General features: G+C 39.4%; 1 protein-coding gene across 2 annotated transcripts in view; it reads right to left on the bottom strand.

Annotated features, from left to right (window-relative positions):
- Nucleotides 1–2,512: 2,512 nt before the first annotated feature.
- Nucleotides 2,513–15,826, bottom strand: part of LOC136877993 (alanine--glyoxylate aminotransferase) — a 127,804-nt gene continuing 114,490 nt past the window's right edge. For both annotated transcript variants that reach the window (XM_067152050.2, XM_067152049.2), the window contains one exon: nucleotides 2,513–3,077. In XM_067152050.2, the coding sequence (XP_067008151.1) occupies nucleotides 2,909–3,077 (169 nt within the window). In that variant the 3' untranslated portion in view covers nucleotides 2,513–2,908. The remainder of the gene's footprint in view (nucleotides 3,078–15,826) is intronic.

The raw sequence follows: 15,826 nt of genomic DNA on the forward strand, positions 1-15,826 counted from the left end.
ATTATTGCAGGAAAATTTATTTCGAAGTTTTAGATATGTGATTGACTGTTTTAATGGTCGATTTTCTACATGTGCTATGACTCACTGCAAATAAATTGAAACAGTTTTTATTTCCAAAACTAACATTTTCAGTAATGTAGTCTACAGTAGCAGAATTTTATAAGGATGACTTTGACCGTAAAAGATTAATTTTGCACAGAAATATGCCAGCGAAATTATTCCAAGAGATGGTTAAGTTGATAACAAATGTTTTAACTGTATCCGTTTCTATATGTAGGTCCTACATCAGAACTTTATTTTTCCGTCTTGAGCACCTGCGTAACACCATGACTCAAGGAAAATTAAACAACAGTGCGATCATTCATGTCCATAATCAAGAAACTAAAAATAAATTGAGGCTCAAAACTGTCGCAAACATTTTCGTCAAACGATCAACATTTTCTTCAAGAGTAAAAATTTGAACCAATTATTTTACTCAGTTTGGTACCATTCTAAGAGAAAACTAGACCATTATGTTTTTTACCCTAATATTTCACAGACATAATTTGTATTTCTTTAGCTTCCAGCCTTTTAATTCATATATTACAAAAAATGTAAACTTTCTTAATTCTTTTCATGATGTAAACAACTTTACCTTTTATGTGGATTAACTATTGTTTGTACTCATTCATTATTGTTGAAAAGTGCCTAATAAAACAATAGTTCATGTTTTCCATCAATTCAAATATGTTTAAATGTTTCACTTATTTTTAGTACATTGTTATATTGGTTGACACTATTGTTATCAATAAAAGGACAATTCTGGAATTTATTATGAATTAAAGTTTGAAAAAGATCTCAATTGATGTTATTTATATTTGTTTATAATAATTGGATATCATAAAGTTATTTTAATTAAACATCAATTCAATTCAAAAACACCTCAAAATGCATTTTCATGCATTTTCAAAATTTTCTGGGCCCTCCCTACTTCTTTCCATTGTTAATTAGAGCACCTGCACATTAGGGTCTCATATAATGAGAAGGTATGCACAATCCAGGAAATTAAACAAATATTACTGTCAACACAAAGGTGAAGAAAATGGAAATCCCTTTCCAGTCAGGAATGAAATGAACGAAGTCCCCATCATGAGTCTAACAGAAATAAATACTATATACAAGGCCTGTTCAAAAAAGATTGTCTCCCAACATTCTTATTGTTGTCCAGATATCTTTAATAGGGATTAATCCATTTAAAGATCCTGTGAATTTTCTTCATGCTAGTCATGCTAGCCACCTTTCTTCATTTAAAGTGTTTTGGATTTGCATAATGATTTTTTATATTGTAAATATAGTATATTGGATGTTCCATACTTGTGAATTTTTTTTTTACTTTTTTACATAACTTAATTCATCACATTTTTGATCCCACTATTGTATTTTTAGATTGTTTTCTTTAGGATATGTAGATGTATTTTTGATTATATATGTTTAAATGTTTCACTTATTTTTAGTAGATTGTTATATTGGCTGACACTATTGTTATCAATAAAAGGACAATTTTGGAATTTATCGTGAATTAAAGTTTGAAAATGATCTCAATTGATGTTATTTATATTTTTTATAATAGTTGGATATTTTAAAGTTATTTTAATTGGATGATTACCTATCTTGATTAAAATAGGAAAATTATCACTGTGGCATTAAATGTTGTGCAAGTAATATTTTGCATTATATTTCATCTTAGCCGATATACGGAGATCATCATTTAATATGGTGAGAACAGAACTCTTCCGAGAGCAATATATGGATCACGTCATTACTAGTGAGTAAAGTGCAGCTCAAAACTTAAAATCCCCCACAGATGTATGAAAATGAGGAAACTTAATTAAAAACAAAGCAGAAGGGGTGGAAGGTAAAGGCTTCCACTATTCATAATCTTGGTACTTGCTCTATAATACCAATAAAAATGGTCCGTTATTGGACATTATGAATGAGACAGTCTCTCATAGTGCATTGGCACTGCCGGTGGCTGCAAGTAGCCTACGCAGTGGCCACTACGGTATGCAATAGCCATGAGTCTTGGTGGGTGTGCTATTTACCAACTGATGAGCCCAACTTAGCACACTGGGGCAAAATGCTGGCAACCAAGAATGAGTTAGCTGGAAATTTATAATGTCCAATAATGGACCGTTTATATTGGTATTAAAAATTTACTCATTCGGGACAAAAATTTCAGGTTCCCTTTGGGAGTCAACATCAATATCAGTTAGCTCTATGTCCAGTCAACTTTGCCTCCAGGATTTAACGGTGTACTCATTTTTTATGTAGATTGAGTGAACCCAAGGACCATGTGCATCTCCAGAAATGACAGTTAAGTAGAGGAAGTTTAATTGTAACCACCCGATATACACATATTCTGTGTAGTATTTCCAGTTTAATATTCCTGTTATGTTATGCAAAATGTGATCAATTATATTTGAGAGTATCTTTGGTCTCCCTTATAAAGGAAGGCAAAAAATAAGAAAACAGATTTTATACTGCAAGTTTTTTATTTACAGGAAAATATTTTAAAATATTATTCCTAAGTGGTAAAAACACCCTCTACTAACACAGTAACATTGACTTCATCACAGTTAATCACGATCTCTTGTTTTGAGGGAAGATCTATAGATCCATCAACAGTATTTTACACATCTTAGGAGAATGATTTGATATACTTTCTTCATGAGAATTATATGGAAAAATTCTTGAGTATTCTGATTTATTGTTATTGAAAGGAGACATTGAGCCAATCTAAAAATCCTATACGAATTTCTACAGCATCAATATGTCAGAAATAAATACCTACTCATAGTTTTCACTGTCAGCTCTTGGTGCCTCATCTCGCTCAGTAAAGTAATGTATTGCCTAACTCCTTCAAGGAATATCATTTAAGTATTTTTTCCTTTTGAGCATGTTTGGCATATTCCAAGGCATCTTTCAGTACCTTAAGTATATGTTCAACAATGTGTGGCTTAGCATTGTATCCTAACGTTCCTATCCTCAGTGCACGTCCCGATGTGGGGCCTGCACCTGGGCCTATCTCTGTGCTGTGCCTGTAAAGAGAGAAAACATCACTGTTAGGTTTAGTTGTAGAACAAACAGAAAAGAGGAACACAAAACATTATTATCTACAGGGTGGCACACGAATAGTTGACACATTTAATTTTAGAATAACAACTTTATTTTTCACAGAACACTAATGAAATTTTAGACACAGGCAGCTTGGACCCTGGAAATACATTTCTCTATATCACAGGTTCAACGTGGCCTCCACTGCGGCGGATAACCTCTTCGAGACAAGTACGCATGTTTCTTATGACTTTGCTGCACAGATCTTCATGAATTTCACTACAGAGCTGCACAATCCGAGCACACATTTCCATGCGGTTTTGAGGTCTTGAAGCAAAGAGTTTTTCTTTCAAATAGCCCCATAAAAATAAATCACAAAGATTTAAATCAGGGCTTTAAGGAGGCCATGAGAATCCGCCATTATTGTTGTACTGTGGGTAACGAAGAGACATTAAACGATCACGAAATACTCCTCTCAAAAACTCAAGAACATCGTTAGCTGTGTGAGGTGTTGCAAGATCTTGCATAAACCACTGCGTATGAATAGGGATAACAAGAATTTGAGGCATGAATTCGTTCCGCAGCATGTATGACTGAAGAAAAATGGTCCAGTTAACCCACGACTTGACAGAACTACCCACAGACTCACTTTTCCTACATACGTGTTTTTTCGTGAAAAATGTCTGGTTTTTCTGTGGCCCAAAACTGCACATTGTGTTAACTGCTCTGTTGAGATGAAAATAGACTTCATCAGAGAACCAAGTGTTAAACAGCACTTCATCTTTATCTTGAGTCCATAAGGCGCACTGCAATTTCTTCTGCCTGTGAAGATCTGTGAGCTTGTGTATTACAGTAATTTTGTACAGGTACAACTGAAGGTCATCGTGTAACATTCTTTGAACTGAATGGTGTGATATTCCACTTCCTCTTGAAGCTCCCCGTGTTGACTTGTGTGGGCTGCACTGCATGGCGACCCACAGGAGACTGAACTGCTGGTGCACGTGGTCGTGTTTCTTCCTTCACCCTGCTTTGTTCTTCAAACTTTCTGTTTAAGTGAAGGATGGTGTTCCTTGCTGGTGCCCACATAGTCTGAAATACAGCTCAAAATTTCCTTTGTGTCGCCAACATTTTTTGATTCGCAATAAAAATAACTGCTTTGGCGCGCTGCTGAATGGAAAGTCAGCCGTGGTCGGCCATGGCAGAAAGCTCACTGGAATGCAGGCATTTGGAGACAAAGCAGCAGTGTCACCTGTACAGATATATCCATGAAACAGGGAAGGTGTGCGCCAAATTTTAACAACATAGTACATAAGTTGCATTTTATATTTGCTTTTCAAATGTGTCAACTATTCGTGCGCCACCCTGTATTATCTGTTTATCTGCTCACATGGGACCAAGTCCTCTCTGGATGACCAAAAATCTGGATAATCCTAATAATATGGAAAAATTGTTTAAATCATCAGTAGCCCAATTTATGGGTACGGTACATTTTATTGTATGTTTTATGTATTTTTACAACATTATTAGCAGTGCAAAGCAAAGGATGCATAAATTTAACCACAAATACAAATACACTGCTACACACAGTATAAATTTGACTTCAGTTATTGTACATCATTTCAGTTAATAAAGAAATCGGTGAGTTTCATTTGTTTCAGCTCTGAGTGATACATGTTGCCTGTTCTCATAGATGTTTCATCGTCATGAGTTTAACGCACTGGAAACCGAGCCCAAGTGCATATCGGGGTGGGGTAACAGCGCAGACTGACCGCACCCGAGGCTAACTCCAGCCAGCGTATTTATTAACAGATTCAAAGTTTTTTATTCATAATATTAAAATGTTACAAAAGATTTGTTTACATATATATATATATATAATAGTATGACTGGTAGTAATGTTGAGTATTGATTTCACATTATTAGATATTTGTTAGCTGGTGAGTCTGCAGTGTACATGATAGTTTCTAAGAGTTTGTGTGGCTCTTGCTGGTAATGAAATGAGATTATATACAAAATTACAAAGTTTGATAAATAAATATTTGGGCTTAGCCCTGAACTAGGCACACATTCCATTCATTCCTAGTCATTCGCACGCCCATTCAGACTTAAGTAATATCAGTGTCGTGTCTTGCTTATAGGTCTTGTGATGTTAGACAGGGAGGCATCTGGAAGTGGTCCAACATTTATCACCCTTGTCTCCCTATGATCCCCTTACAGGCCTAAGTGGGAATGGGATTGGGTGGAGGTATCCCGCCCACTGGTTGAACTAACAGAATATACTGGTTGGACCCTTCCAGAGCACTGGGCAGTCGACCTGAACTGATCTAAACCATAGGTGACACGATCCTGATATAACCTAGTATTCACTCACGCATGCTCGCATACAATGCACAATAAAATAAGATAATTACAGATTATATATAGTATAATAGTAAACTTGACTCCACAATGTAAAGTTGTGCTATTTCCACACATTCATACTCATGCATATACTCGGAAGTCACTGCATCACACATCATACTCAAGTCCATACATTCTCACTGGTATACACACATGCATACAACCTATAATACATATAATAATACTCAAATACAGTAAATAATAATACACAATTACACATTATTCCAATCACTCACTAATACACTACCCATCATTCAGTTGCACATTGGCGCTTCCACTTTTATCTAATTACACTGGCTCACAACACTAGCATGACACTAGCACACACACTGTCACAGCACTACACTACATCGCTGCCACCTAGGTGTACTGGCGGAGTCCCGTCACGTGCTCAACGTAGATGTCTCTCGACCAGCGTATGTGATATACTAACAATTTGTTGGTTGTTTTGATCCACCTTTTCAATACAAATTACAGTTTGAGTTGCTAAGTTGTAATGTTACAACACTAATTTACCGGGACATGTTTCGCTTTTATTCACAAGCATCATCAGCCTATACAATTGCCTCAAGGTTTGTCATATTTGGATTGTTGTTACAAATTTCATTACATTGAATGTCAATCTAATTTCAGTGATAACAATATTTAAAACATAAGAATAATATACACATTAAAAATTGACAATATTATTTGCAATGTTAAAATGGAGTAACTCTTAATTCTAAAATACACTGACGTCCAAAACACAGTTTTTACAATTTGAAAATTTGGCTAAAAATTGTTTGCAATGTTAAAATAAAATTGATTCAACTATAATTTGGCATTAAAATTTGAGTCATAAATATAAATATTGGATGTTACAAACAAGAATTAAATATGTCAATATTTCCTCTGATCAAATTGCCAAACTGCAGCAGCAAGCCTCATCAAATCTAGAAGCCATTTCCAACGAACCCAAGACTTCAATTTTAGATTATCATCATGACTCTAATTACGCATGATGCAAAATAGTCTTTTAAAATAACATTATTTAGAGAGCACAATTCTTAACTAAAATTCTCAATACTGAAATGTTACTGTATTCTAGAAACCAACGCACTTCAGAAACTATAGCTTCTATATATTAACATCCAATATTTATATTTTTGACTCAAATTTTAATGCCAAATTATAGTTGAATCAATTTTATTTTAACATTGCAAACAATTTTTAGCCAAATTTTCAAATTCTAAAAACTGTGTTTTGGACGTCAGTGTGTTTTAGAATTAAGAGTTACTCCATTTTAACATTGCAAATCATATTGTCATAATTTTTAATGTGTATATTATTCTTATGTTTTAAATATTGTTATCACTGAAATTAGATTTACATTCAATGTAATGAAATTTGTAACAACAATCCAAATATGACAAACCTTGAGGCAATTGTATAGGCTGATGATGCTTGTGAATAAAAGCGAAACATGTCCTGGTAAATTAGTGTTGTAACATTACAACTTAGCAACACAAACTGTAATTTGTATTGAAAAGGTGGATCAAAACAACCAACAAATTGTTAGTATATCATAGCATAGTTCAATACGGATCTAATAATGAGATTAGTTACATGTAAAGTAAACAGCGTATCGTGTCCGAGACGCACAAGTTGGACCTCATCCTGGAGTATGTCTTGCTGATGCCCAAGCTCTGCAGTGCCTTGCTTTTGGCGCCATCCTAGGTGCTGAGCGAGCCTACTATGAACGTGTCCAAAGTCACGGTGTAACCGGCATCATGCAGAAACCTTGCAGTTGACTCGTACTTAGTTTTCTTCAGTTCTGGAACGATTTGTACCCATCGTCGAACGGGATTGTGACATTGACTATTGAAATGGCCTTCTTGTCCTTGCTGATTATGACTAGGTCAGATCTTAGTGCTCTGATGTCCTGAGCGATGTTAGTGCCTGACCCAGTCAACTCATCGTAAGGTACCTGTTGGTGTTTATGGCATGACCCCGACCTGGCAGGTACAGCTTTAACCAATCTGTCAAGGATCGCATCGTGCCGGATGAGGACGGCAGTGGTTTAGAACATGGGCCATCATCTCTTCTAGACAGTTACACTTGCAGCAACGATGGTCATTGTTCGCCCTGTCGTGTCTCCAGCATCCGTTGATTGGCAGCAATCCTAAGCGAACGCGATGAATAAATCGCCAGTCGGCGAGCCTCGTGTAACTCCTGGATTGTAGGAAATGATTTTATGGGGCATTCCGGTATGAGGTACTCATTACCTTTCCCTGATCAGGCTTCATTACCAGTTGGTGGTGGTAATGGTCTGTAAGGCAAGAGCGGAGGTTTGCTGCCATGTTGCGACGCGATCCTTCATCCGCGATGCTGGCGTCGGATTCTGGACAGGGTAGGTGGAGTTCCAATCTCTTCAGCGTCTCAGCCCATCCTCAACGTAAGTCTGGGATTTTCTTCTGGATCCGGCAGGTTGCTGATCTCGCGTATGACCAAAGTGTGCCTACGCCTCCCGAGCCCCTGTTGAACGGCTCCTCCATGGACCGGGAGAGGTAGGTCAACACAGCCAGAATGAGAATCGGGCGGAAACTATATATACCACTTTGTAGAATTTTTATAACAACTGTACTGTGTGCTCGTGTCCTCTGTCGTTTTCTCGAACTTATAGCAGCTCCTGAGGGAGCAATAGTTTCGTGTTTTGCCACATAGCGCTGTAAGGAAATAATTGGAACACTTCGGAAAACTTTGGTGAGTTTGCCGCCGCATAGCGCAGTCTAGGAAGGTAAATGTAATTCTTCGAGCACAAGACGACACATAACCATTATAACATTCAGACTCAATCATGCCTGTAGGTCTACTCCTGAACATTTATTTATTTAGAATAAAAGTGATCGAATCAAATATCTGTGAATGTGGTAAACTGGTCGGTACAACCAATCATATCGTTTTCCAATGTGAAAAATTAAATCATCAACGGAACAAAATTATTTAGAAATGAATGAAATTGGTTTTCTGCTGCCCTTGAATGTCTCTTACCTGTTATATAATCCTGCAGTTCAACTGGCAGTGTCAATGGTTCATTTCCTTCAGGAGACCAAACTACCAGTATAACTCTAATATAACTAACAATCTCGTTTATATGTGATTCACCGGGCTGAGTGGCTCAGACTGTTGAGGCGCTGGCCTTCTGACCCCAACTTGGCAGGTTCGATCCTGGCTCAGTCCGGTGGTATTTGAAGGTGCTCAAATACGCCAGCCTCGTGTCGGTGGATTTACTAGCACGTAAAAGAACTCCTGCGGGAGTAAATTCTGGCACCTCGGCGTCTCCAGAAACCATAAAAATAGTTAGTGGGACGTAAAACAAATAACATTATTATTATATGTGATTCAGTCTTGTCTGTATAGTAGTTAAATGTCGGGATTAATCACACTGACAAGAAGATGTAGTACTCTGTAACCCTATATATTTTTATCCCACTGTTTTACTATACATGCCATCAACAGGAATCGACTTTCATAGATAGGTACTTTAAATAGCATAATATTAATAAGATATTCAGTATGGCCCTTAATATAAGAAATGAAAATAAAGGGGTTCAGTGGCTGGACACAGGCTATACCTGCAGAGTCCAATAACGATCAAGAATAAGAAGTAATTCTTCGAGGGAGCAATGTGATTAGGAACGTGCAGCTATGAGCTTGCACTCGGGAGTTTAAACCCCACCGTCGGTAGCCCTGAAGATGGTTTTCCGTGGTTTCCCATTTTCACACTAGGCTAATGCTGAGGGTGTACCTTAATTACAACCATGGACTCTTCCTTCCCATTCCTAACCCTTTCCTATCCCATCGTTGCCACAAGATCTATCCATGTCGGTGCGACCTAAAGTCGACTGTAACTCTTTATATACACACTATGGAGTATCTTGATTTCTACTAGGATGTGAACTTTCCAGTCGCAACGATTTGACTTGTATGAGCTCCTCTTGAATTACTGTGTGATACATTTATTCTTTCTTAAACGTCATAGAAATATCACCTTTCCACAAAAAACACATTTTTTATCTACCACTAAAACGTTTTCATTCCGTCCCTAAAGGGAATGGCGGACCTCCTAGATGGTGATGCAATCTCTAAAGCCAGGAGATTCGTTCCGGTGAAGGAGATGTACGGAGAAGATAAAAGGGTTGGCGGCCGTGGCCTATAATGGGAACGGCATTCGCCTTCGTGCAGGAGAATGGAGAACCACAGAAAACCATTCTCAGGACAGCCGACGATTTCTAATGTGTTTTTATGGAGAGTCCAAGACCTGGAGCGAGCCGAGACTTTGTCTCTACAGCAACACAGACATTCCGAGTCGCCTGCATCTTCGAAGAATCTGATGAAATGTTGGTAATGATGATGATGATGATACAAACATGATGAAAAAGAATTTGCTTTTGTGTGTAAGTTATTTTTGTAATGCAAATTTGAATCGTGCTGAGGAATGGAGGGATAGCCTGACATCTGGCGGCGCTATTTGAACTGCTGCTACTATGTCAATTTAGTACTTAAAATGTTTGCGCATGCAAAGGCTGTTACTTATCTTGTAGAAAATGCGCCTGTTCACAAGATCCACTGCACCAGCGCGCTCCCGACATGACGTGCCACAGCTTGAAACTAAAGCTCCCTTACTGAAGTTTTCCGAAGTGCTCCGATTATTTTCTAACAGTGCTATGCGGCAAAACACGAAACTATTGCTCCCTCAGGGGCTAGACTCTTGTTTGCATCCAGCTGCTCAAGTCGTGCCCTTTCAGATTTTTGTTTACATCATGTGAAGTTTTTGGACTGTGATTTGTTTCTGCTATCATGAGTGGATCACTGAATGAAAGTGGAGTTGTAAATATGTTAGAAGTGATTTGTGAAGACAGTGGTTCAGAAGAAGAGGAAGATGATTCAGATCTAGACCCTGATTTCGAATTTAATGTTAGTAGTTTAATTTAAATTTAATTTCGTGTGGCTATTTCTAGCCGGGTGCAGCCCTTGTAAGGCAAACCCTCCGATGAGGGTGGGCGACATCTGCCATGTATAGGTAACTGCGTGTTATTGTGGTGGAGGACAGTGTTATGTGTGGTGTGTGAGTTGCAGGGATGTTGGGGACAGCATAAACACCCAGCCCCCAAGCTATTGGAATTAACCAATGAAGGTTAAAATACCTGACCTGGCCGGGAATCGAACCCGGGACCCTCTGAACCGAAGGCCAGTCCGCTGACTATTCAGCCAGCAAATCGGACACTTAATGTTAGTGATGAAGGTGTTTATAACCTATTCTATCATATTCTACGTAGGTTTGATTTTGCACTTTGTAGTTTATTTAGCTAATGTTTCATGATCTTCATATAACTGGATAATGATGTAGATGTTGATTCCCATAGGGAACCTAAAATATTTGTCCTGAATGAGTAAATTTATAATACCAATATAATGGTCCGCTCTCATAGTGCATTGGCACTGCTGGTGGCTTCAAGTAGCCTATGCAGTGGCCTCCACGGTATGCACTAGCCTTGCGTCTTGGGTGGTGTGCTAAGTCCCAACTGACGAGCCTAACTTAGCACACGAGGGCGAAACGCAGGCAACCAAGAATGAGTTAGCTGGAAAATTTATAATGTCCAATAACGGACCATTATATTGGTATTATAAATTTACTCATTCAGGACAAATATTTTAGGTTCCCTATGGGAATCAACATCTACATCATTTGATGGCCAGGCAGGCATCAATTTTTGGAAATGAGACATAGCTCTCATAGTGCATTGGCACTGCTGGTGGCTTCAAGTAGCCTATGCAGTGGCCTCCGCGGTATGCACTAGCCTTGCGTCTTGGGTGGTGTGCTAAGTCCAAACTGACGAGCCTAACTTAGCACACAAGGGCGAAACGCAGGCAACCAAGAATGAGTTAGCTGGAAAATTTATAATGTCCAATAACGGACCATTATATTGGTATTATAAATTTACTCATTCAGGACAAATATTTTAGGTTCCCTATGGGAATCAACATCTACATCATTTGATGGCCAGGCAGGCATTAATTTTTGGAAATGAGACATAGCTCTCATAGTGCATTGGCACTGCTGGTGGCTTCAAGTAGCCTATGCAGTGGCCTCCACTGGAGCCCTCACGTTCCCCACCCCAACCTTTTCGTCACACTTCCAACACTCCCTTTCGTCGCCCCCGGCCAGCCAGTCCTTCATTTCAACCTTGTCAACCCGTCCGTCCACCCCTACCTCCACCTAACTTCTTCTATCAACCTCCTCTGCAACTTGAACTCCTCAGACTCCTCACCACCTCCTTATGCAATATAACCGCAACATTACACCTTCTAACTCTTCAATTCCATCCTAGCCCTCTCACCTAAAACTTGTCAATCATTGCACTCTCCTCTAAATATTTAATCCTTACACACATCTCCGATCATTCAATACTATCCGCACACACCTCCTAATTCCATACATCAAAGTACCCACCTCCCTCTTTTCTCACATCTTCTCAACCCCGTCATCTCTCCTGGCCAGAGAGAGGGCGACACCCTCTAGGTGGCCCGCCCCACCCCTTCAGGGTGGGGAATGAAAGCATTTAAAGTAAGTAAGTAAGGCCTCCACGGTATGCACTAGCCTTGTGTCTTGGGTGGTGTGCTAAGTCCCAACTGACGAGCCTAACTTAGCACACGAGGGCGAAACGCAGGCAACCAAGAATGAGTTAGCTGGAAAATTTATAATGTCCAATAACAGACCATTATATTGGTATTATAACTGGATATTCATTCAGAAATAAATCAGTTGTTTTCTTTTAGAACAAAGTGACGCAAGCAATGATAATTCAAAGGCAAGGAATGATTCACATTCGCTGGGTACTTCTGATGATTTGGATGCGGATTCTGACTCGCGCCAGCACCAAAAACATTGTGCTTATGGTACCAACACTTGTAGGAAGCCTACAGATACTAAATTAGGTTGGATTTCCACTGATTCTCCACCTCAAGAGCCTATTTTCCAAGAACAATCGGGTGTGTCCGCTCCACTGGATACAACATCGACTGCGCTAGATTGTTTTTCAATTTTTGTTCCCAAAACAATGGTGAAACTCTTCACGTCCGAGACTAACAGTATGCTACCTCCATCACTGAAAAACTAAGATGAACAATGAAATTGAAACCGAAAAGTTTGTGGAGCTTGTGGCGGCCAGTCAAGTTATGTGAGATTTATGCATTTCCAGCAGTTTAAATCTAAGAATTTCATTTTTTGTCTGTATTGAACTGAGAACGTAAGATAGGTAACTCAAAGGGTCCAGCTTTTCAATACAAATAAATGTTATAATGTTTATTTACAACATATTTTTACTTGGAAGTTTCAACGCTATTTAGCGTCATCTTCAGCCAAAATGTGAGAAACAGGCATAGGCGTATACATGCAGACATGTACATTACACAAAATTTTACGTCATTATGATTAAATAAGAGTAAAAGAGAAACATAAAATAGTGAATACCAAGTCAGAAATTGTCAGTCGACAAAATTGTCCATGAAGGGTGAATCAAAACTGTATAAACATGAGTTAGGACTCAAAAACACAATCACCTAAAAAACATATAAACCACAACAAAACCATGCGGAAGTTCGAGATGAACTTGGCATTGGAGATTCCTGCAGTTGTCATTCATATGTGCCTTGTAAAGAAACCAAAACTGAGTGACTATTGGCCAAAAAGAGCGTTTCTTTCAACTCCATTTCCATCATCTGTTATGAGCAGAAACCGTTTCAAGGTGATTCTTTCAAACTTTCATTTGAATGATAACACAACATACATTCCTTGTGGACAGCCAAACTATGATCCATTGCATAAAATCTGCCCTTTCTTTGACAGTCTCGTTCATACATTTTGCTCTTCTTATGTTCCATACTCTAACCTAACAGTTGATGAAGGAATGTCTTGTTTTCTTGGTCGAATTCAATTCAAAGTGTACATGAAAAACAAGCCTGAAAAATACGGTATAAAGTTATTTGTTGTTTGCGTTGCTTTTTCAGGGTATGTTTTGAAAATGGAAGTCTATTCTCGGAAAGGTGCTGCAGACACTGGTATTATTCCACTACTTACTGAACTGCTAGCAAACTACTTGGACAAAGACCATACTGTTTACGTGGAGAGCAGGGGCGTATTCTCCTTGAATGCAAGGCATTCACTGCATGCGTTATGATAACACAAAGAACTGTCTGATGTACGATTTTAGGTTGTTTTAAGTCAAATATTAATGATTTCATCTCTCAGAAGTTCAAAAGGTCCGCGCAACTGTACTAGTTCCATTGCTTGACTACGTGTGGTGCTGGTGTAGTCTCGCCGTCTACTCCTCTCTAGGAAGAAAGAGACAGCATGGCGGAGTTAAGGCTGCAAGGCATTCAATCTTAAAATTGCATTCGGTGGCAGACGTAGTTCTGAAACCCTCCGAACGATGTCGCTGCAATTGAAACTTGGTCAGAATTTGTCACCCCATACCCATGCTACCCTCTGCCATCTGTTAGCAACTTGGAGAAAGTCGACATGTTTACAGCGAACGGGACCCACAGATTATCCCCCAGCGAGAACCCAACGTGACGAAACTGACCAATGCCACTGAGGTGACTTTCCTCCAGTGCTTCAGTTGTGGCTAACTAGTGAGTTAATTCATTGTGTGTTTTGCTGATTAGTGAGTTCATTCTGTGTGTGCTGTTCCTGTGCTATTCGTCGTTTTTGGTGTTTTATTATATTTTGCGCTTATTGTGGTATTAACGATGGATGAGTCTAAAATGGATATAATTGTAAATCAGTTTACTGGCCGTTCGTTTGATGAAAAGATTCAAATAGTTCAAGCCGGGAGACCTCTACCTTTCCTCGTATATTTCTTCATTACTGGGCGAGTTGGCCGTGCGTCTAGAGGCGCGCGGCTGTGAGCTTGCATCCGGGAGATAGTAGGTTCGAATCCCACTATCGGCAGCCCTGAAGATGGTTTTCTGTGGTTTCCCATTTTCACACCAGGCAAATGCTGGGGCTGTACCTTAATTAAGGCCACGGCCGCTTCCTTCCAACTCCTAGGCCTTTCCTATCCCATCGTCGCCATAAGACCTATCTGTGTCGGTGCGACGTAAAGCCCGTAGCAAAAAAAAAATTCTTCTTCTCCTCCTTCTTCTTAATCTGCTTACCCTCCAGGGTTGGCTTTTCCCTCGGCTTTTTGGACTCAGCGAGGGATCCCACCTGTATCGCCTCAAGGGCAGTGTCCTGGAGCTTCAGAGTCTGCGTCGGGGACAAAACTGGGGAGGATGACCAGTACCTCGCCCAGGCGGCCTCACCTGCTATGCTGAACAGGGGCCTTGCGGGGGATGGGAATATTGGAAGGGATAGACAAGGAAGAGGGAAGGAAGCGGCTGTGGCCTGAAGTTAGGTACCATCCCGGTATTTGCCTGGAGAAGTGGGAAACCACAGAAAACCACTTCCAGAATGGCTGAGGTGGGAATCGAACCCACCTCTACTCAGTTGACCTCCCGAGGCTGAGTGAACCCCGTTCCAGCCCTCGTACCACTTTTCAAATTTTGTGGCATAGCTGGGAATCGAACCCGGACCTCCGGGGGTGGCAGCTAATCACACTAACCACTACACCACAGAGGTGGACTCTCGTAAATTTAAAAATAGAAAACAAGAATTGTGTACGCACGTTCAATCCAGGAACTTACAGTAAAACTGTTTGGCTCGAGTTCACTTACATGTAATTAGGGTGAGTAGAATTGAAATTTACTTAATACATTGTGTTAACTGCATGGTTACTAGTTGCATGCCTCAGTGGAGATTCCAGGATACGCCACTGGTGGAGAGGTATTATAGCTCCCCTGCAGTTTTTTACTTTTTATGGGAAAGGAAGACTAAAGCTGTAGGAACTTGTATGCCCAACAGAAAAGAGTTGCCTCAGAATAACATTGTTTAGAAGAAGATACAGAGAGGTGAACTAGTATTTATGTGCAGAAATCATCATCTTTGTTTGAAGTGGAAGGACACAAGGGATATCTTGCTTTTGTCAACTTGTCACAAGGTGACCTCGTCTGATATTGTTTTTCACACAAGAGAGGGCCCCAAAATTAATTCTAAACCAGATGCTATCCTTGATTACAATGTGAATAAAACAGGGGTAGACAGGAGTGATCAGATGATAGCATATTATCCCTTTGGAAGAAAACAACTAAAATGGTGGAAAAAGTTGTTCTTCCATATGTTTGTTATGGCAATCAAAAATGCATTTGTGTTGTAGTTACCGGAAAACCCGGGATGTGGGTAACATAAAAAATT

Source organism: Anabrus simplex, chromosome 1 (assembly GCF_040414725.1).
Source record: "Anabrus simplex isolate iqAnaSimp1 chromosome 1, ASM4041472v1, whole genome shotgun sequence".
Taxonomy (NCBI): domain Eukaryota; kingdom Metazoa; phylum Arthropoda; class Insecta; order Orthoptera; family Tettigoniidae; genus Anabrus; species Anabrus simplex.